Source organism: Equus caballus, chromosome 3 (genome assembly GCF_041296265.1).
Source record: "Equus caballus isolate H_3958 breed thoroughbred chromosome 3, TB-T2T, whole genome shotgun sequence".
Lineage (NCBI taxonomy): Eukaryota > Metazoa > Chordata > Mammalia > Perissodactyla > Equidae > Equus > Equus caballus.
This window is the reverse complement of record NC_091686.1, coordinates 19,889,656-19,910,735: the sequence shown is the minus strand read 5'-3', so window position 1 is coordinate 19,910,735 and position 21,080 is coordinate 19,889,656. Positions and strand designations below refer to the sequence as shown.

Sequence of the window (21,080 nt, the reverse complement as noted above, 5' to 3'; positions counted from 1 at the left end):
CAGCTGAACCAAACAGCAGAGGGGCTCTCCCAACACTCCTCACCTCTGACATCCTCTCTCTCAGCAAGCTTAGGATGGGGAAGTGTTCCTACTGTATGTCCTTCATGGCTGTTTTACTGGAAGGTGATTCTTTCCTCAGAGCAGAATACATTCTCCTTCAAAAGTTCCCAGGACCAGGAGACACATGTGGAAAGAACTTTCTATCTCTGGCAGACAGGGAACCAAACCCCTTCTCCTTGAGCTTGGACAGTCTTTCTTCACTTGGAAGCCTCACTCATCCTCTGGTTTTGGAGAACTTAGCTGCATTCTCACAAAGCCCAGCTGAACAAGGAGCACACTGTCGTTGGGCGCTGGTTGGGCACAAGGTGCTGTGAAATGCATCAACACCCTTTCTATCTTGGCTTCCTCATGCCCTTTCTTCCCCAGAGATGCTCTAAAAATCCTAGTATGTCCTAAGAAATGAGAGCAGAATTAACGTAAGTGAATAGGAAAAGCAATCAAGTGACTTGGGATAAATGTCCCTATACTTTTCTACCTCTGCAGAAAGAGACTGAAAACCAGGATATCTCTGTAGGTGAAATGACTGAGGGTATTGAGACACCAATAGCCCAGGAGGCCTCCCCAGACCTCCTTCCTCTAGGACCCAACAGCCATAGTAGTTCTGAATACCACTTAATAAAACTCATGGACATCAATTATGGTCAATCCAATGCATCTGGGGAGAAGGCAACATAGAGAGAGACAGGAAAGAATGTAGAAGGAGAAGACAAAGGGAGGAGGGGAAATAAGAGAGAGAAAGGAAGAGAGAGTAGGGGAAAATAAAGAGATGGCTATGGCTGCGAGTGGTGGAGAAGCTGTAGGGTGACTCTTAGTGCCAGTTCTAGAGTCTCAGGGCTGGTCAGTCGATGCCTTACCCTGGAGGAAGAGGCCGCTCCCAGGTGGTGGTCTTGGTATTATGGTCAACATAATAGACACGCCCATTGGGCAGCTCTCGCTGCTCCCATCTGAAAAATACAGTCAAAGGAAACACGAGATACACAGTTGAAAGGCATAAGCCCTTATTGGAAAGGGAGTCCTTCACTGCTGATGTGGCTAATTTGAGAGGAAACATCAAAGATGACATGCAAGATCAACACAGCATCAGACTAGCTCCGTGCTGTTGCTGACAGTGGCACCCAGGAGTCTTCTTGAGAAAACTATAATAGCTCCCCTTTATGGACTCAAGGTACTAGGATATGCTATAGATTGCTCTAAAGTCCCCTAAACAACCCATATGAATCTACATTTCATGGATTTTTCTAAATCAGTGTTCCTTGGCCATTTTGGAATCAAAGATCTCTTTAGGAATGTAATTTCCTTTCCTTTTTCCTTCCAAAATGCACTTGCCAACAAAAATTTATATGCAATTTCCAGGGCTCATGGGCCTCACCTAACACTTATCTGTGGACCCTCCAGCCTTTTTAGCCTACATGACCTCTTAAAGTCACAAATGATAGGACTATCCCTGTTCTCCTAGCATCATATATATTCATGATCACATTTCTTTTTAAAATACAGGATTCATTTACAGAGGATCTTTAAAAGAGATATGGGTGAATCAAGAAACACAGCATACTGTTATTTATCGACTGCTCTACCCCTAAGTCTGTATGTAAGTTAATATGAGACTGGGGTGCTGAGGGTGGCTCATCTCTGCTAACGGAAGAACGACAAGGTAGCAGATGACCCAAAGGAATATAATCCACAAGCAAAATCACTACAAAATACAGCCAAGGACCACCCACCCCCACATTCCCATTATTCCCACGCTTAATGTAATCTGACAATAACTCTACTTACTCAGAATACAGTAACCTATATATACATAAAGGATGCAAAATTTATATCTATAAAATGATTACCACTTTATAAAGAATGTTAATAGTCCCATTAGCCTTTATGTTTTACACTGATTTTATTGACTTCTACTTTTGAATACTGCCTAGGGAAGGTGACCTTTTCCAGGAAGCTAGTAAAATCAGTTCTGCTGAAATGCTTGTTTTGAAAAGACAAATCTATTTCAATGTGATTGATACATGAGAGAACAATGTGAGCATAATGTGAACTTTGTGTTTTCTTATGCATGATTTTGCCTTTGAGAAACACTAGATGAGCGCAGAAGATTTCCCCTAGCTGAACCCAGTCAGTAGGAATACACAAAACCCACACACATCTACCAGCTACCTCAGTTGACTGCATGGTATACACCACACCCAAAGACATGTGGTGTTACAACTCCTGTCTGGTTTCAGATAAGCCTCCTTGCACTACTCCACAACAACACTCACAAACTCCAACCCTTCTGACACCTGCTTCCACAAGCAAATGTCAGGTCTTCTCGTGGAAATGTGCCATATTTATTGCAGTGTTAGGTATGTCAACCATTTAATGTGTAAAACTGCTACCATTTTTATTAGGTTCCTATTTTTTGTGGGTGTCACTGCCACATTTTTCAGTGTTATGCTCCTAACCCATTTTTCCCCATAAGCTCTGTGGTTTTTATTGTATGATTTTGCATAGCGTGGTGACTTTTAGGAACACATATGTTACAGCAGATCTGACAGTATTCTGAAATAAATGTCCTAACTTCTATTACTAAGCCAGATGTGTCTACTCCAATAGACATCAGCTTTATTCAATACCATTTCTCATTTAAATCAGGATGTCTGATCAGTGGACTGCATTGATCAGCCCTTCCAAGGCTGGTTCAGATACAGATATACATGAAGTTTTTAAGGCAAGGAAGGGAAGGTGGACCATCACCCACTGAGCATCTACAATGAGCTCATGTTTTAACTCATGTAGTCCTTGTCTCCATCTTTTAAAGTGAGAAAAGCCATCACCATGAGGAAAATGAGGTTCAGAGAAGCTAAGTAACTCTTACATGGCATTCAAACTCAGCTCTGACTTCCTAGCCCATGAGTTTTACCACGTCATGCTGAAAGGAAGAAAGGAGGACAATAAAAGTCAACTAGAATTTATAGGGAACCTACTACCCAGCAGACAAGGTACCAGGTGCCATCCCAATCCCCATCTTGAAGTGAACAGCTTTCACTAGCACTGGAGTCCTGGCAGGGGGCCCTGAAGAATCAAGACGACTGGGAAGGAATTATAATGGGCCCACCATGTTCATTTCTAGGCTCCGTTTTCATCACAACCCTCTGCTCAGATCCAATTTACCAGAAGAGGCTGCACATTTTGCACTACTGGGAGGGTTAACCCTGGGAGCAGCAAGGACCGGTGGTTCCACACTCCCACTCTTCAAAAGGGATCAACTACTGGGTTGAGGACTAGAGTGCTATAAACACCATTAAAAGGCGCTCGAGAACATTTTCTGTCCTGGCCATTTTTGCTCTGGTTCTGGCTGAAGCGGATACTGGTGATTTAACCCAGGCCTGGCTCCTCCCACTGCAAAAGGAAGATCCTTGCACTTCATCCACTATTTTATTAAAAGGGCAGAATCTTCTGGCAAAAGTGGCAAGATGAAAATGCACGCTGGGTAAAGTTATAGATCTCCTGCTGGATGCCTTTCTGAATTAAAGACAAAAAGAGTAACAAACACTGCCAGCTCAAGAGGCTGCTGTCCCATCTGCAGTGATCTGGTTGGGACCTTTCAGCAGGAAAGGCAGGATGACATACTGTGGCTTCGCACCAGCTCTCCAAATTCCTCCTGGCTGCTCGCTCGGCAATAGAGCAGCTAATCTGATACCCTCTGTATTCATCTGAATTTGGAAATGAGGAAAGTCTTGAGAAAGTTACTTGGCTGAAAGATAAGGACTGAAATATGGAAGCTCCTCGAGGCAATGGCAGCAAACCACTCTTTTATAACCTTTGTTCCTACAGAGACTTATGTAGCTGAGGGCTCCCCAGCAATCCCTAAGAAGTTAGCTTTATCCTTCCCTCCCTTGACAATTTTGTGGCACAAAAGCACTAACAAAATTAGTTTGCTCCTGTTGCAGTTGCTATTTGGGAAACTGTCCATAACATGTGGGTGGGGCTACCTCTTTAATAAAGACAAAATATTTGTTGTAGCAATTAGAGATAAAAGGTGCTTATACACATTTTTCTGTATTCCAATAATTTTTTGTTACAATTTTCATCTTTATTATAAGTAGTCTCTACTTTTGACTTCTTCTATATTTCATTTGAGGTAAGGAGAAAACTGGTTTTATTATACTTTGGCTAATATTTTAATTTGAAGATGAGGTAATACTTAAAATTCCATAAAGTAAATGCCTATAATCGTCACAGTGGTGTTCCCACACACTGCCAGAAAGGAAACCAGTGTGAAGTGCTCTTTGTTTATATTCAAGAGTTATGGTGGCTCTTTCCCAGCCTAGACAAGACCTGTCCATCCTATCTTTGATCCCAGCTGATCCTAGAAATGAAAGTCTCTCTTTCAGGGACTGTTATTGTGCAGCAAATCTCAATGTCCTTCTGTGAACCCTCTCAACAGGCTTAGCTAGAAAAATAGTTTCCAGAGGAACAAGACCTTTCTTCCATTACCTTTCTTGATATGTACATTTTGCCTTTTATAAAATTGAACTCCTGCTCAGATTAAATGTCCATGTGGGTCCTCCCTGATCCATGACCTGGCCTAGCTGCTTTTCTTAGAGAACTCTCAACTCCTCCCTTACCTGCATGGCTCCTCAGAATTCATACATATCTCTTCCCTGCACTTGTGCAGCACAGTCGGTCAATTCTGTCGTCAAACGAGCCTCCCAATTTTCATTTCTCCTCAGGAGCTGCTGACCCGTATAGATTAAGCCTTCCGACTGTCTTGGCTCGGTCTCCCCATGCCAAGAAAGTGATACTGGTAGCAACCTTTCATCAGCATATCCCTGTCAGGGGTTAGGTTTTTGTCCCTTATAAGCATCTTCTTTATGCTGAGATTAAAAGCCTTTTCAATCAAACTACCCATGGGTCTCAATACGGCATCCTGGTCACGTGGGTCATATCCTCTCCCATTGAATAGCTTTCTTTGATGCTCTCAGGAACAGTGTTCAAAGCAGCAAGCTTGTTTCAGGTCCCTTCCCAACACATTGCTCCTTGGCCTTCAATGAGTAACATTCAGTTGGACCACAGACTACACAGGGTCTCTGTATTTGAAAGTACTTAAAAAGTAGTCTCCAATTTCAATTAATTTTAGGTACTTTTTTTTAACCTAAATTACCTTTGCTCCTACGGGTTTTAACTGCCTTTTATTCAGTTGTATATCTTCCACATCCATGCCCCAAAGCCCCCACCATCACCATCATTAAAAGGATAAAGGCTAAAAATTCCATTATTAGGATGACATCCAATCATTTCTCTCCTGTGTTATGTGAAAGGAAAGTGTCTCGTCACCTGAACCACATTTTCTTGTGGAAGGTTTCATAAAAAGTCTTCAGGAAATTACTTCTCAATTACCTGCCACTACAGTTTAGATTCAACCATCCTGATCAACATCCTTCTTGGTCAGGTTCCCTTGTGTTTGAACAGAATCACAGTTTCACCAAAAGTAGGATTAAATTTGAAAAAGATTAAAGCTAGATGAGGATTTCAGGTTAGAATCAGAGATGATATCAACATGCTCAAAAATGCTTAGTAAGAACGATATTAATTTGTTTTATTAATTTGCTCTCTTTTATTAACACAGGCACTGGTCATAAATACAGCTGACTCTCAATCAAAATTCACTCTCTCCATTAGAAAATAAAGGCCAGAACCCTTACCCATCTCAAAGAAAAGATGCTTTGCTGGTTACTTAGACAAAACTAAACTTCAGAAAATTACACAGTAAGTACTCAAGTATTCTTAAAGCTGCCTACATAGAGGTTCAACTCCCCACAGGCAAAGGCTACACGGAATTCATATTTTCTTATTTTAGGCTCCTGTAATAAGTGACTCTGAACCAAATCCTATTCCCCAAGCTTTGGCCACTTCCTAGGTGAACCATAAGATTTATTTCCTCTGTAGGGACGTCTTCAGACTGTTTTGTGAGTCAGAAATCTGTGCGCAATGGAACACATCTCCTGCTGACTGTTTTCATTGCTTCAGTAGGTCCTTTGTAAACTGGGTAGGAAATGTGTTAAACCCAGTCCTTCCCCCCAAGAACCCTTCTTGAAATACTGAGCTTTCTTTTAAATCTGAGCACACTAATCCCATTTTAAAAACTATTGACGACCAGCACTTTATGTCCTTTAAGCAGAGGACGGCTCAAAGCAGCTACTGGGGCTTCTGAATTAGTCTGTTTTTCTTCTTCTTCAACCATTCCATTTTCTTTGCCTTGGAAAAGTCTCCAAAGCTCTTCAATGGAAGTTCATGACATTAAAAAATATGCTTTCACCGAGAGGCAAAATAATTCCTGGAGATGCTGTCTACAAAAAAATTTTTTGTAACATTTTTGCAGATAAAAGATTTTGCAGACAAATTTGCCAATGTAAAGAAATGGTCACTCTTTAAAAAATAGCTGGTGGGAGCAAAAATGGGCGTACTCTTTTAAAGGGCAATTTGGCACCTTAGTCAAAAACTTTTCCTACGTGAATACCCTTTAACTCAGCAACTCTGCTTCTAGGACAGATCCTGAAGAAATAATTATGTGTCAAAGACTTAGCTGTAAGTGCATCTGTCACAGTATGTAACAACATGTTAAAGGAAAACTGGAAACAACCTAAATGCCCAAAAATGGAGGATTAGTAAAATAAATCATATTATTTCTATAATGACTATTCAGTCATTGAAATTAACATTGTAGATAATATTGACTTGCTCTCACGATTACAATGTATTGGGTGGAAAAAGCAAGTTAAAAAATAACATACATAAGAATCAAAATTTTGTTTAAAAATTATATATATGTACTGTTCTTCATAAACCTAAAGTGCCGTCGATTGTAAGATGATTTAACATACCACTAAGAAAGAAAAAGACACTGCCAATTAAACTATGACACTCTGAATTAAAACATGAAATAACATAAACATCAAAATCAACAAAACGTGGGGGTGTATGTGTACTAAATTTTAACAATTTCAGAATTTTAGACAAGAGACAAAAGGCACATGAAGAAGATTAACAAATTTGACTATTTAAAATTTTGAACTCCTGTACAATAAAAGGCAACATAAAAAAGTGAAAAGAAAAACCACAGGCCAGGAGAAAATATTTGCAACACACATAATTGACAAGTGATTAGTATCCAGCATATGTTAAGAAATCCTGCAGATTCAAGAGAAAAAGACAAACAGCCAAACAGAAAAATGAACAAAAATACATGAATAGCCAATTCACAAAAAAGGAAACCAAAGAACCAAATAAAACACATGTATTAGGAGGTTCAATATCGATAGTTATTAAGGAAATTCAAATTAAAATCACAAAGAGATACCATTCACACCCATCAGACTGGCCAAAGTGAAAAAAAATCTGACAATACTAAGTTTCAGCAGGAATGCTTACGCATGTTCACGGGAGTGTGAACTGGTGAGCTGACTCCAAAAAGCAATTTGACAGTATCTACTAAAACTGAAAATCTTCATCCCCTACAATGCAGAAATTCCAGTTCCAGCACATGCCTTAAAGAAACATTTACCCAAAAAGTCATGCACAGAAAAACTTCATTGTAGCATTGTTTATCATTGTAAAGAGATAATTATAACATAAATAAATATAAGATATATTTTTTATTTTATATCTATATATGATATATAATATATAAATATAGTAAATATAAATTTTAATTATAACATAAATGAATTTTAACCTGTTCATACAACAAAAGACCATATGGCAGTTTTAATGAATGTACCCAATTCCATGGATCTCTGCGTATAAGGAAAGGGATGAGGGAGGGGTGCACAGGGACTTTCAACCATATTGATAAGATCTTCTTCATCAAGAAGTTAAAAAAAGGGGAGGTATACAGCATAATGCTAAAGTTTGACAAAGCTGGGTGGTGAGCCCACAGGTATTTCTTATGTTAGTCTCCATTCTTGTCTGCAAGCTTAAATATTTTACAACAAAACAGTAAATTTTAAAAGCACATACTATAAGATTATCAAATTTTGGTAGATGCGTTTTTATGGGCGTGCGTCTGTACATGTGGTCTCCGGCAAATTGTTTAAGGTTTCCTCATTTGCCAAATGAGAGGCTCCCACACAGTGTTGTGGAGACGGCATGAAATAATCCACGTAGGAAACTTCTCCCTCCCCAACACACTGGAAACGTTTAACACACGTTAGCTGTTATTAATGGTCAGGGAAAAAAAAGACCCAAGGTGCATGAAAAGCACCAATAGTTAAATCTGGGTGTTTATTTGTTATTGTTGTTTTTCTTCTTCTCTCCTCTCCTATTTTTTTCTAATTAAAAACAAAACTTTAAAAACTTTTAAGTGCTACTGAGAGTGAAATCATTTATTTTTCCAGTTCTTTGACAAACACTTCTCACTCCATCTCCCTAGAAGCCAAGTACCATGCTGGGTGCTGGAGATACAGACACAGACACAGTAACCCTGCTCCTGAGGAGCTCTCAAGAAGGTGAAGTAAAAATGAAAATTCATAACTACACAGGAATACATACATATGGTAGGGTAAGAACATCTCATGGGCCTCTAACAACAGTAGAATTTGGAAATGAGGCTTTCATTCTGAGAGGAAGAGGAGGAAGCCAGAATACGTACTAATCGGTATAACCTAAGTGTGTAATAATCCTTGCAGAGTCAAGAACTAAACCGTATTTTGCAAAAAGACACAGATTCTGCTAATACAATCCTCTAATCCAGTGCTGATCAAAGTATGGTCCAAGACCCAACCTGTTACTGCTCAGAGACCAGAAAAGTACAGAAGTTTCAAAGCATTTGGAAACTTTTGTACCAATTTAACATTGCCACGACATCCAAATATGTGATCAGCAGATTCATCTCATTGAACACAGTAGAGAACAAAAGTAAGGATTTGTAACAGATGGAGAATTAAAAAATTAAAACAAACCAATAGGAAAAAAAGGATTGGTTCTCCACAGATAGTTTGAGAAACGCTGTTTTAAAACTCCTTGGATAAAGATATTTGGCCAGTGCCAAAAATGAGTTTGGAATGAAATTCAATGGCAGCGGCTGGTTTATAACTTAGCAGAGAAGCTCCAACTTCCACCGTCTCTTAAAGTGTCTCTATAAACAAAACATCAGAGAACTCTTAGAAGGTTGTCATCCTTGATAGTGTCTCAAAGACCACCTGGAGAAAGGGTCTCTGGATCTCCACAATTGGGCGCGGGGGTAGGGGAGATGCAGATCAGAAAAATCTAGAGAACACCCCTCCTCAATTAATCCTACTCTGAGGCAGGAAACGGGCAGGGCAGCCAATGACTGCGGGAGAAAAAGGATGGTGTGAACCGGCAGTGCTGAGGTAAGTCGGCAGTCCAAACACAACGGCCTCCCTTATGTAAGAAACCACAGCAGAGCGCGGGCTGCCAGGGTGAAATAATGTGCCTCTGTGTGTGAGGGACTGAGTGAGCTGCAGAGCCGGGGACACGCTGGGAGTTTATCTAAGCCATGTACACACAGTCTGTTAATGAGCATTCGGTCCCCAAAGTGGGCTCGGTGCTGATAAAAACCAGATGTAGGGCCAGCGATCAAAGTGGCCTCACTCCCCACTGCCTGGACCACTATCTACCATGTCTCCAGAGCCTTCCGGGAGCCCCTCCTTTAATGGGCATTTGCAAACTGAAAACGCCACACCCTTCCAGCTGTTTTCTTTCGTGTTAATTAAACTAAAAGGTACCGAAAGCAGGAGGGTTTGGAGACGGAGAAAGAGAAAAGGGATGAGGGGTTGTTCTATTTGGACCTCTTGCAGCCTAGCTTGTGGTAGCCCTCACTCCTTAAAATGTACAGCTGCATGTGACATCTTTATGACCAGTCTCATCTGCTGCAAATTTCGGAAAGGCAATGCAGCAACCGGACAAATAGGCCCTTGGGATCCCCAAGTGAACCCTGCTCGATTGCTCCATAAAGGAGGCTGAAGGAGTTGAGACGATGAAGTCGGAAAGAGACAAAGTCAGCCAGATCCTTGAAAAAGCAATCTAGTGTAGCTCAGAAATGCCTCAGCAAAGAGGAGATATGCTCCACAGTATATCTCCCAGTACATGAGGACCCCTAGTGAGCAGGGAAGAGCATCTTCGATCCTATGAGAGACGCATATTTGAACCCAAAGCCAGTCAACCCAGTGAATGACAGCATTAGGCTCTTACTCTTGGGAAGAAAATATAATATTCCTGTCATAGTTGCTCTTTATTTGAGGCCTCAAAGCAGCAGAAAACGTTCGTCCAGGTGGCGAAAAAAAAAAAAAGATAGCATGTAAATTTATCCATTACAAATCCATCTCACGGTCCCACACTGTGCCAGGCTCCCTGCCATCTTGGTGTTTATAGCCTAGCAGGGCAGAGAGACACGAAACAAGCAACTGGGGGAGAAGAGTTACAGTACACAGGTGGTTTAACCTAGTGTACCAGGAAGCACCGATTAAGCTGAAACTTGAAAATGGATAAGAACTAATGGACAAAGTGTGAAGAAGGTTTCAGAAAGAGCGACCAGCATGGTAGAGGGTCCCAAGTCCAGAGAAAGGGTGGTACGTTTGTCAAACTAAAATAAGTTACTCTGGCTAGAGCTTAGATAGCAAAGCAGAGAAGTGTCTTCCATGGAAGGCTTGAGGGGTAGGTGTGGTCATATCATGCAGGGGTTTTTTTGGCCTTACTAAGGAATTGAGAATTTATCGCTGTAGACAATAGGTAGTGACTGCGGCATTCTAAGTGGTGAAATGTCAAGCTCAGAGTTTTATTTAAAAAGATTAAACACGGTCCCCTGACTCCTGAAGCCAAGATACCAAGAATATCCCATCTTGTCTGGCTTCCTAAACTTGTAAATAAGCTGGGATGGGGATGGTGAGTCTACGAATTGGAAGGGTTGCTGTAGAAAGTGTGCCCTGTCTGGCCTGCCATCACAGAGGAGCTAATGATGAGGATTTTTAGGCTGCTTAATTTTAAAACGGTTTATGATGAGGATTTTTAGGCTGGTTACTTTTTAAACTACAGATGAGAAGCAGGCTCCGAGGACTGGAATTTTGCTTGCCCTTTGGAGAGACATTTGCATTTGTGAAGGAAGCGGGGGATGAGCTTGTAGGGACCTGAAATTGGCCACCCCAAGGTATGACTCTTTGGCATCGGGATTGTTTTGGGCTGATTGCTTTTGATAAACTGGGACAGGGAAGGAGGCTCTGGGGAATGGAACTTGCCCTTGTTGGGACACATTTACATTTGTAAGGTAAATCTCTATCTGTAAAAGGTACCTCCCTCTCTGTACCAGGAAGAAGAAGAGAGATGACCTTATCCCTAGAAACTCTTAATGGAGAAGGCAAGAACTTAAGTTGGTTGCTGTCTGGCAATCTCATGTAACTGATTTAGGGTGGTGGCTTCTGACCTTTACTTAATCCGATTTGATTCTTGTCTAAAAGTCATGAGATCACCCAACGACCAGACCCCACCTGCACTGATACCATTTTAACTTTTTTTCATGTTCTTTCCTTTGTCTTCATAAAGAGATGACTCACATACCTATGCCTTAAATTTAGCCCTAACCCTCAACTCGGGGCAGCAGCAGGAGGTCTGACTGCCCGTGGGCCCTGTCCCCACGCACCAGCTCTGCCTGCCTATGGGTCCTGTCCCCATGCCAGCGGGGGCAGCAGCAGCGGCCCTGCCTGCCCATGGGCCCTGTCCCCATGCCAGCGGGGGCAGCAGAAGCAGCGGCAGCAGAAGCTCTGACTGTCCATGGGTCCTGTCCCCATGCTACACTATTCTCTAAATAAAAGAGCACTACTGCCAGATCTTAAGAGTCTAAGAAATCTTTCTTTCGACTCCTCGGCTCACCGACCCCGCATCACTAACTGAAAGCCTGCCGTCCTCACTGCCACACACTCAGCAGTGCTGGTGGCAATTGCCTGTTAGGCAGCTGATGATCTCCAGGCCCTGAGACAGCCCGAGAAGTACCAGAGCTTCCAGCTGTCTTAGGGATGGGCACCTGGAAGCCTGTCCGGGCTGGAAAACTGGATCCCAGTACCCTTCTCTGGACCATCATGTGTGTTAAAGTGGGGAGCGGCCTCCCCAGGCCCGCACACGGGCCTCATCACGTTCTAAATGCTCCAAGGAAAAGATGCTGTTCAAACTCTACCTCAAAAAAGTGTTTGAGCCTCTGGCGGGGTGGGGGAGGAGAATCGGCTTCCCTGCTGCTCCCTCTGCCAAACTGAGAATAAAGAGCGTTTTCAGGGCCTGGAGTTTTCCAGCTGCCTGGAAACAGGAAGAGCCCAATCCCAGAGAACAGTAACCCTCACACACGCCCTACATAAAGACACGTTGAGCCATTAGCCCTAATTGCCTGTGACTGACACAGGAGTGAGGCCGGCCTTCCAGGCATTTGCTCAGCGGAAAGAAAACAAACAGCTCACAGGGGAAACAGGCGGCCATTTTCTCTCCTTCCTGCCAAAATGATTCTGTTCTGTTCCCCCCAAATTACAGCATACAGATTTGAAATTATAAACCAAAAAAGGTCTTTCGAGTATTCCTTACCACATACGAAAGAGGAAAGAAATCTCTGTAGAGACGAGTTGGACTTGGTTATTAATCTTTTCACAAAATCAAAAACTTCACAAAAAAACTTTTCAGAGCTGCTTCTCAATACCCCCAGTTCTCTCCAGGTTTGAGGTATTAAGAACTATTTGCAACACTTTTCATTTGTTCATCATACCTTATTAAGAAATGAGTTAGGTAGTGTGCCAAATGCTAAGAATGTAATATGTATGCGGTAAAAATCGTATATGCCTTCAGATTTAGGATTTTTGTTTTAACACCTGGGCTTTTCAAAGTGGCTTAAGAACAATACAGCATATTATATATCAAGCAAGAAATCATCCATCCTTCCCTTTTCCTTTACGAATTACACAGGCTCAGAGGACCTACCCATACCCAGCACCACCGCCACCATTGGCAAGATCACAGTGACTGTGGCAACATGGACATTGATTTCCTTGGTACCAAACTGATAACCAGGATGGACAGTGGGACCACAACAGGACTGGCCCTGACTATAATGGTAGTCCAGAGATAAGACTTCATTTCCCAGTTCGGAACCATTCCCTTCTTTTATGGGTCCTTCACAACCACTTCAAAAATATCATTCACCAGGTGTAACACCCACCAATGGATGAGTGCTTCAAAGCCATCTTATTTGAGCCCCTTAACTGCCTGGGGAGATATGCATGATTATTACCCTACACCTTACTGAGACAGTAAGTCACCAAAGCAAGGTCACATGGGGTGGGGCAGGGATTCAAACCCAGATCTATTTGATTCCCAGGTCCATGCTCTTAATCTCTACTCACTATATAGCCAAATTTGAACTTCCCTTTGGCTTATTGGGGCCATCTTCTTATCATCCAAGGTCTTTACCGTCAGATTTAATTCCGAACTTAAAGGATGGCAAGAAAACTAGTAGCCCATGTTACTATCAGCCCTGGCGAAGGGAACAACATACAGTAATATTCAGAGCCTAAAGTCCTCCATAGGCTCTTAAGATAAAATTCAAGAGAGAAAAGTTGTTTTCTAAGCAGGATCTAGGCGAACACCTTCCAAAGACTTAGGAAGACAAAATGAGCTCCTTGTTCCCTAAAAGCTGTACTCTTTGAGTCAAGCTGTTCACTTCAAGGCACGGTATAAGGTAGCAGTGATTCTGTCCCAGAGGATTCCGATCCTCTTTAAGATTTACGCAGAACAGGCAGTTCCTCCACACCTCCCCCGTCCTCTGCACGTCAGCCTCCCCAGAGACTACCACTAGCTAATAAACAGCCATGTTGCTCCTGCCCTGGTGAAGGAGCCTCAGTCTTTGGTACAGGAAGCACTGTTGTGGGACAGAAAGCTACTTACCCAGCAGGCAGAGCATCAGGCGCCTGGGCAGCCGCTGGCAGCTGCTGTGTGCCCGAAGTGCTGGGCTCCTCTCCTTCAGCCGGTGTGGCTGGGGTAGGGAGAGACGCTGCAGTGGAGTTCGGGGTCACACTAGACGTTGCAGCAGGTGGGGATGTCACACCAACAACAGAGGGTTCTTCGGGATCTGTGGCTGCAGCAGGTTCATCATTCACTGAAAATACAGAAATCCTATTTTAAAGATCCACTCAGACTTGTGTGCGCATTTACTAGGTTTTTCACTAATATAATAACACAGTACCTACAATGTTGCCATGCATGTCTCTGCAACAGCAAAAAGTTTTACAAAACATAACTTTGGAAATTGCATCAAGTCAGTAACAGCCTGTTTGAAGAAAACTGGGAGACGGATCTGAAGTAAATAGATTGAATATTACCTCTTTTATATAACTTTATTAAATTTTTCTAACATACTGTGGTTACATGTATTGCAATAAAAGAGTAGCAGGAAAGAGGAGGATAACAGGGAAGTGTGCTGCTAAATGAAGCAAGGCCAATGCCAAGTCTATAGGGTCATATACTTTTCTTCAAATGTGTCATTTGTCTGCTAGGCACGAATAGCACCTTCCTTCAAAAAGCTCCACATACTCTTAGAGGCAGGAAACTTCCAATAATGTGCCTGTTCTTTTAAAGACTCATGCTCAAAGTAGGGAGCAAGGATTAACACTCTAGATGAAAAAGATGGGGCTCTGGAGATAAGGGACTTGTCTCCAAGGTAACAATAGACAAAGAGAGAAGTGAAATAAGCTGGTTCTCGAGTCTCCTTATTTCTCCATCTCTTCATTTCTTTGATGATCACTCATGTTCACAAGAACCCCAAGGCAATACAATATCCTCTCACTCAAAAAGGGATCAAACAAGATTTCAAAGAATTGGAATTCTTTGAAAACAGATAAGCCATATGCAGAGAATTTTCTACATATGTGACTGCATGTGTACATTTATACTAGAATTTCCTAACAAAACCCCACAGTTGTCATTTAGCCTCATCTTTCTAATTCGAAAATTCTTTTTGCAGTTTCCCTAAAAAAGAGCTATGCAGATTCTTGAACATTTCTTCCGACAAGGAGCTCACTGCAGAGCCATTCCACTGTTGAACAGATGCACCCACCAGAAAGGTTTTCTTTATGTTAAGCTGAATTCCACTAGCTGGTCTTAGTCCCTACCCCAGCCCCCACCCCTACTCAATACAAAATTATTATCTGGCCACCCTGTTCTCATTCACTTTCTCTTTTCCAGTAAAAAGGGCTACTATTTCTTTAACGTTTCTAGGTGATCCCCTTCTTACCACCTGGTTGCCCTCTTCTAGGCATCTTCGTCTACTGCCTCTCCTAAATAATGATGTCAGGAACTGAACCTAATAAATCAGATACCATCAGACCAGCAGAGTCAGATTGCCAATATAAATGATCTCAGTTAACATTTACAGAACACCAGTATGCTCCAGGCAAAGTGCAATGCATTTTGGATTATCTCATTTAAGCCTCACATGCAACCCCATGAGTTAGGTACAATTAATTTCCTCCCATTTTACAGCTGAGGAAACTGAGACTCAAAGAGGTTAAATAACCCGCCAGGGTCACAGGGCACCTAATTCACACCCCTGCTGTCTGCCTCCAGAGCCGGAACCACTACCTATGTTCTGCTTCTCCCTCTCCACACATCCTCTAATGTGACCCAGGATTAAAATGACTCTGAAGCAACCACATGCCTATTGGCTAACATGAGACTGGTGGTCAGCAGAAACTAAAATTTCTTCCAACATGATGTGATGCTAAGCTTGATCTTAACTTACGGATAAGAGCCTAGGGACCACCCATGATTAATTCATTTGCTTTCTCCCCAGCATACGAAATACTGTCTGGCACATGGACTAAATTAGCTGCTTAATAAATGACTACATCTTGTGCAACTGATGTTTCCCCAACATAAATGCAAGACTTTTTATTTATATTCTTATACTATCTCAGAGGAGTTAGTAAAACACAACAGATGGCAATTCTCTTTAGGCAAATCTATACATTTTACTCAATTCCAAGAAAAAAAACCATCATTACTTTTTTGAGAACTAAATAAATTCATTCTAAAATTTATCAGGAAAACCAAATACAGAATAGCCATGACAACTCTAAAGACAAAAAGTATTCTGTGTATGTGTAAGGGGGAGTTGGTTCTCTAAAGCATTAACGCATATTATGAAACTACAACAATTAAAACAATGGGGCACTGATACATGAATAGACAGACGTCAATTAAATAAACAAGAAACAGAATTAAATACACATTGGAATTTAGTATGTGATAAAGGTAGCATTTAAATGACTGCAGAAAAGACAGATTATTCAATAAACGGTGCTGTGACAACTGGGTAGTGTACTGGACAAAAAGTGAGTTACATCCCTACCTGACTCCTTCTATCAAAAAAAAAATTCCAGATGGATGACAGATTTTGCAATAAAAATGAAACAACAGAGGAACTAAAGAAAACAGAGGAGAATATTTTTATAATCTCAAAGTGGAAAAGACTTTTTTGAAGTATCACACAAAACCTAGAAGTCATAAAAGATCGATGAATTCAACTACATTAAATTTTTAAAAATCTAAATGGCAAAAAAAAAAATCATAAGCAAAATTAAAATCAAAAGAAAAACAACAGACTGGGAAAAATTATCATCAACTCATATTACAGACCAATGACTAATTTCTTTGGTATGAAAAGAACCTCTACAAATCAATAAGAAAAAGACCAAAGATATACAGACACACTTCACAATTAAGGAAATACAAATTACCCCGAAACATACAAAAAGATGCTCAATCTCAATTATGAGACAAGAAATGCAAGAGTATAATGAAATACCATTTTTTAACCCATCAGATTGGCAAGAGTGAAAATATTTAATCACACACTGATAAGAGTATTAAGATAGGCCATCCCTGGTGGCCTAGTGGTTAAGTTCGGCAGCCCAGGTTCAGGTTCGGTTCCAGGCACAGATCTACACCACTTGCTATGAGTGGCCATGCTGTGGTGGCAGCTCATATACAAAAAGAAGAAGACTGGCAGTGGATGTTAGTTCAGGGCAAATCTTCCTCAGCAAAAAAAAAAAAAGAGAGAATTAGGAAAAACTGGTATTTTCACATACTGCTGGTAGGAGTAGAAATTGCTAGAACCTCTATGGGTGCAGTTGGAAAAGAAAAATTTAAATGCAATCATTGGTAGGTGGGTAGGGGTGCTGAGTGGGAGTGAGTACAGAAAAGAGAGGTGGGGGTGCTATATATGAAATTAAAATGGCCACAAGTCAATAACAGTTGAAGCTGGGTGATGGGTTCACTATAATATTGTTTTTACTTTTGTAAATATTCAATGCTTGTGGCACAGATGGAGTAGTATACTCCCATCAGGAGCTACATAATAATACTGCAAAACAGTAATATTCTAATTCTGCAAAGTAGTAATATTCTTATTCTATCATGCCTATAAAGAGAAACTTTCCCTTAGGAACTATTTGGCTACCTTGAAGTTCAGTTTGTAAAGAAAAGACAGGAGTCTTTCCTTTTATAGCCATGTGCTGCATAAAATGACGGACTGCATATCTGACGGTGATCCCGTAAGATCAGTACCATGTAGCCTAGGTGTGTAGTAGGCTGTACCATCCAGGCTTGTGTACGTACACTCTGATGTTCGCACAGTGACAAGATTGCCTAATGATGCATTTCTCAGAATGTATCCCCGCTGTTGAGCGACACTTGGCTGTCTTTACCAGTTTTCAGAATAATGAGTTGATTTCCTCGCATCCTCCAAAAATGAACAATGAAATTTTATTTTGTTTAAAAATCATTATGACCACTTGGATTTAAACATATTTAAAATATTTCAATCCACTGTAATTATTGTTCTCGTAGATACTAAGAGTCCCCATCTTTGGCTGGGGTTAGCAGGAGAGGGAAGTGGCAAAGCTCTTCACATTAGCTTCAAGTTCTATGGAAAATTTCCAAGATAATTATTAAGTGGGAAAGTGCAGAACAGTGTATATATTGTGCTACCATCTGTGGGTTAAAGAATACATATGCATATGCTTGTATATTCAAAGACTATCTCGGAAAGAATCATAAGAAACACAACAGTGACTGCCTCTGGGGAGGAAGTGGAGCCTGAAGGACTGGAATAGGAAGGAGACTTTCGTTACATTGTTTAAGCTTTTATACTTTTCAAGTGTTGATAATGTATACGTACTACCCATTAAAAATAATTATTATGAAGTTATTGACCAGGAAAAGAACCAAAGCAGAGCCCTTGGCATGCCCATGGAAAAGACCCTCCGGTCAACACTATCTGGATCTGACTGTTCACACAGCTGCAAATCTAGTTAGAAGGGTTCCCACCAGGACTGCAACTGTCCACAGATCCCTCCAAGAGCCTCTGATTCACCAGAGTAGCTCATGTGGGTAAGACTTTTGTGCTACACCTCGAGTTCAGATTTGGAAAGAGAACATGAAAGCCAAATACCCTAGTGTTGACAAACTTTCTGTGTCCACGCTGATATACTTCTGCTCTCAGAATGTGTGTGTATGTACACATATGTACATTCCTAGAACGTGAGAACTTGAAAGAACCTCAGAGGTAAATCCACCCCACCTCAGCTTACAGTCAGAAGAAATAAAGCTCAGATAATTAACTTACTGGCCTACGGTCACCCTGGTAAAACAGTGACGGAGCCCCATACTCGAAGCATGATGTGGCTTCAAGGAGAAAGAAAAACTGGATTTTCAAGACAAGGAGTTAAAATTTTGTCATGCCTTAGAGAACTGCTGTGTTTTACATTTTAGCTCTATTCAATATAGCTAATGTTCTCTATTAATCTTAATTATTTCATGTATACAACTTCTCTCTCCCCAAAAGGAGGAACCCTTCTGAAGAATGAGGGCAAATGTGTTTCCTTCACTTTTCACTCCTTCCACTCTCTTCCTCCTCTGTCCTCACCTCCAGCTCTTTGCTTGCCTCAGCCCCACAGCTGGAGGCTTTGCCCGCTTCAGCCCAGACTGATCCCCCTTGCGGAGCCCACAGCACCTGTGGCCTCGGCTACTCAACCACACAGTCCCTGCGACATCTGCTGTGTTGGAACTCGGTTGACGGTGTATTTTCAGCTTCTTCTCCTGAAACAGATTGTGGGGCATGGCCTTATTTTATACCTTTTTTCCATTGTCCATAATGCTTAGCAAAATGGCATTCAATAAATATTTGTTGAAGAAATACCTGTTCAATAAACCTAACAATCTAGCAAAAGATATCTGAAATAAAACCACCTCATATTTGGGTAACACTATCATTTGCAAAGCAGGTTCTTCTTAAAAGTTTTTAATTTTGGAATAATTTTAGATTTACAGAAAAGTTACAGTTTCCTCTAATATTACTACCTTACTTAACCACAGCACATTTGTCAAAGCTAAAAAATTGACATCAGTACATTACTATTAACTAAACTCTAGACTTTATTTGGATTTCACCAGCTTTTCCACTAACATCCTTTTAACATCCAAGATCCAATCCAGGATCCTGCGTTGCTTTTAGCCAGTTCACTTTCATTAGATCATTTATCCTCCCAACAGTCCCATGAGGAAGATATTATTATTCTCATTTTACTGAAGACAAAACTGAGGCTCACAGAGGTACCATTCAGAGAAGTGCCATGCAGTCAGCAAGCAGCAGAACCAGTACTCAAATCCAGAACACCATTAAGTAAAAACAATGGTAGGGGGTGGGGAGAGGAGCAATGAAGATGGCTTAGATGCCTTTCCTGTATGGGAAGAAAGCTGGGTACCAAGATGAGAGGCTAAATGGGTAAGAAGGTAAAATGGCAGTTGAATGGCCTCCGGTTTCTGCAACTTGTGGATATTTCACAAGGTTCCTCTGTGATGTTAATTAAACATTCTAACTTTATGAATCAGATATTCATTCAGGACTAAGACATACTCTAGTCACAGTTAGCCAAAAAAAGATCGGGAATTGGAAATCCTTCTTAATCCTAGACACACTGCCAGCTCACTGTGTGTTCCAAGATCTTTAGGTGTGTGTGGTGTAGCACAGGCTCTTGGTTTACACAGTCTTTTCAGCCCTCACACTTGGGCATGGAGAAGGTGATCACCAACAATGGAAGCTTTTTAAACTGAAGAGGTCCTAACATGTTCCACAGTAAAGCAGTCAATATCTCTCTGTGAAACACAAGTAATGCACTTTCAATACAATGATCACTCAGCTCTTCACAAAAGCAACCGAAACTAGAAAAATATTTCATGATTAGCATGACACATGGCGGGTGAGGCTTATACAGGGAAATACACTTAAATTAGATGGAAAAAAAGAAGAAAAACTTAAAAATGGACAAAGCCGTACCACATTACCTGATAGGAAAATTCAATCCTTCCCTGGCTAATACACATATAGATTCACTCAATGTCCATTTACATTCTACCATGTTTCTAAGAATTCAGTATGAAATCTGTTTTGAGGGGCTGGCCCCGTGGCTAAGTGGTTAAGTTTGTGTGCTCTGCTGCGGTGGCCCAGGGTTTCGCCGGTTTGGATCCTGGGCATGGGAATGGCACCGCTCATTAGGCCACATTGAGGCGGCATCCCACATGCTGTAACTAGAAGGATTCACAACTAAAAATATGCAGCTATGTGCTGGGGGCATTTGGGAGGAAAAAAAAAAAGGAAATCTGTTTTGAAAATGTACAAGCTATCAAAGAATATCATGGAAAAAAAGCAATAAGGCACGACTAGCCCTTCCAAACATTATAAAAACATACTACAAGATGTCAATAATCAAAATCACATGAGACTGGCTCAAAACTGGAAATAAATTAATGGAATGAGTAAAGAGTCCAGAAAGGAATTCTCACCACATATAATAATGTGGTAAGTGACAAACACTAAGTAAAACCATAGTGAGAAAAAAACTAGTTGATTAATGTTTATAGGATAACAGGACCCCAATATAGGGAAAAATTAATTTAGACTCAGCCCTCGTTATACTTATATATGTATA

General features: G+C 41.1%; 1 protein-coding gene across 6 annotated transcripts in view; it reads right to left on the bottom strand.

Annotated features, from left to right (window-relative positions):
- The window catches only part of WWP2 (WW domain containing E3 ubiquitin protein ligase 2), a 138,126-nt gene that overhangs the window by 28,740 nt on the left and 88,306 nt on the right, over positions 1-21,080 (bottom strand). For 4 of the 6 annotated variants that reach the window (XM_070261753.1, XM_070261754.1, XM_070261752.1 and 1 more), the window contains 2 exon segments: positions 13,981-14,191; positions 915-1,004 (listed from right to left, as the gene is read on the bottom strand). In XM_070261753.1, coding sequence (XP_070117854.1) covers positions 915-1,004; positions 13,981-14,191 — 301 coding nt within the window. 6 annotated transcript variants of the gene reach the window in all.